Genomic DNA, 1,167 nt, shown 5'->3' with positions numbered 1-1,167 from the left:
CAACCTCCAATCGACCTCCAATCAACCTCCAATCGACCTCCAATCGACCTCCAACCTCCAATCAACCTCCAATCGACCTCAAACCTCCAATCAACCTCCAATCGACCTCCAACCTCCAATCAACCTCCAATCGACCTCCAATCGACCTCCAATCGACCTCCAATCAACCTCCAATCGACCTCCAATCGACCTCCAATCAACCTCCAATCGACCTCCAATCGACCTCCAATCGACCTCCAATCGACCTCCAATCGACCAGGTGAGTGTTTAAAATCTAATTTTTATTTTTAACATCCACATGGCTGAAGGAAAGAACAAAGGAAGATCAAGCAAAACGTTTACGTCATGTTAGCTTTAGCGACACAATGTTTACATCATGTTAGCTTTAGCGACACAATGTTTACATCATGTTAGCTTTAGCAACACATAAACCTTTTCCACCATGTTAGGTTTAACCCTAATGCATCAGCAACATGGTTGATGCATGAAAACATCAGAAACACAAAAGAACAGCATGGAGCTGACAGCAAACATGTCGGCTTCTTCTCTGGAACCACTTTGATGAAAAGCTACTCAGTGTTGGTGCTCTCCATAGTTACTGCCCCCCGCAGGCTGCTGCTGGAACTACAGGTCAGCTCTGCTGCCCCTACAGGCTGCTGCTGGAATTAACCAGCGTCCTGTAAATAAATCTGAGGAGAGAACCGGGTCGAACCAGAACCCAGAGAAGAACCAGCCGGAACGGTCGGCTGCCGCTTCACGGGTCTGGCTTGAGGCGGGTCGGTTACCATAGCAACTCGCTGGAGGAGTGGTGGGAGGTGCATCTGGCCTGGCAGCGTCTGCGCCGTCCCCCGTCCTCCAGGTCCAGGTCCATCTCGTCCCACTTGTCCAGAGGAGAGGACAGGCTGACTGGGAAGACAAGCAGAGAGAGCAGATCCTGACCTCTGACCTCAGCGTGATCTGTGAGCTAAAACAGGAAGTTCTCATTAAAGTAAAAGCTCAGATTAAGGTGTCGTCATGACGACTGGCGGACTTCAAAGCTTTTAACTAAATGAAGCTGCTGAGCCTCAGGATGAACCAGAACCTTCAGCCGGGTCCAGAACCTCCAGCTGGGTCCAGAACCTCCAGCTGGGTCCAGAACCTCCAGCCGGGTCCAGAACCTCCAACTGA

General features: G+C 50.5%; 1 protein-coding gene across 1 annotated transcript in view; it reads right to left on the bottom strand.

Annotated features, from left to right (window-relative positions):
- pex5lb (peroxisomal biogenesis factor 5-like b) overlaps positions 1 to 1,167 on the bottom strand; it is a 16,348-nt gene that overhangs the window by 8,028 nt on the left and 7,153 nt on the right. Inside the window, exon 4 of the mRNA XM_008402651.2 lies at positions 786 to 906. Within this exon, the coding sequence (XP_008400873.1) occupies positions 786 to 906 (121 nt within the window). The remainder of the gene's footprint in view (positions 1 to 785; positions 907 to 1,167) is intronic.

Source organism: Poecilia reticulata, unplaced genomic scaffold (genome assembly GCF_000633615.1).
Source record: "Poecilia reticulata strain Guanapo unplaced genomic scaffold, Guppy_female_1.0+MT scaffold_249, whole genome shotgun sequence".
Lineage (NCBI taxonomy): Eukaryota > Metazoa > Chordata > Actinopteri > Cyprinodontiformes > Poeciliidae > Poecilia > Poecilia reticulata.
This window is presented reverse-complemented; position numbering and strand designations above follow the sequence as displayed.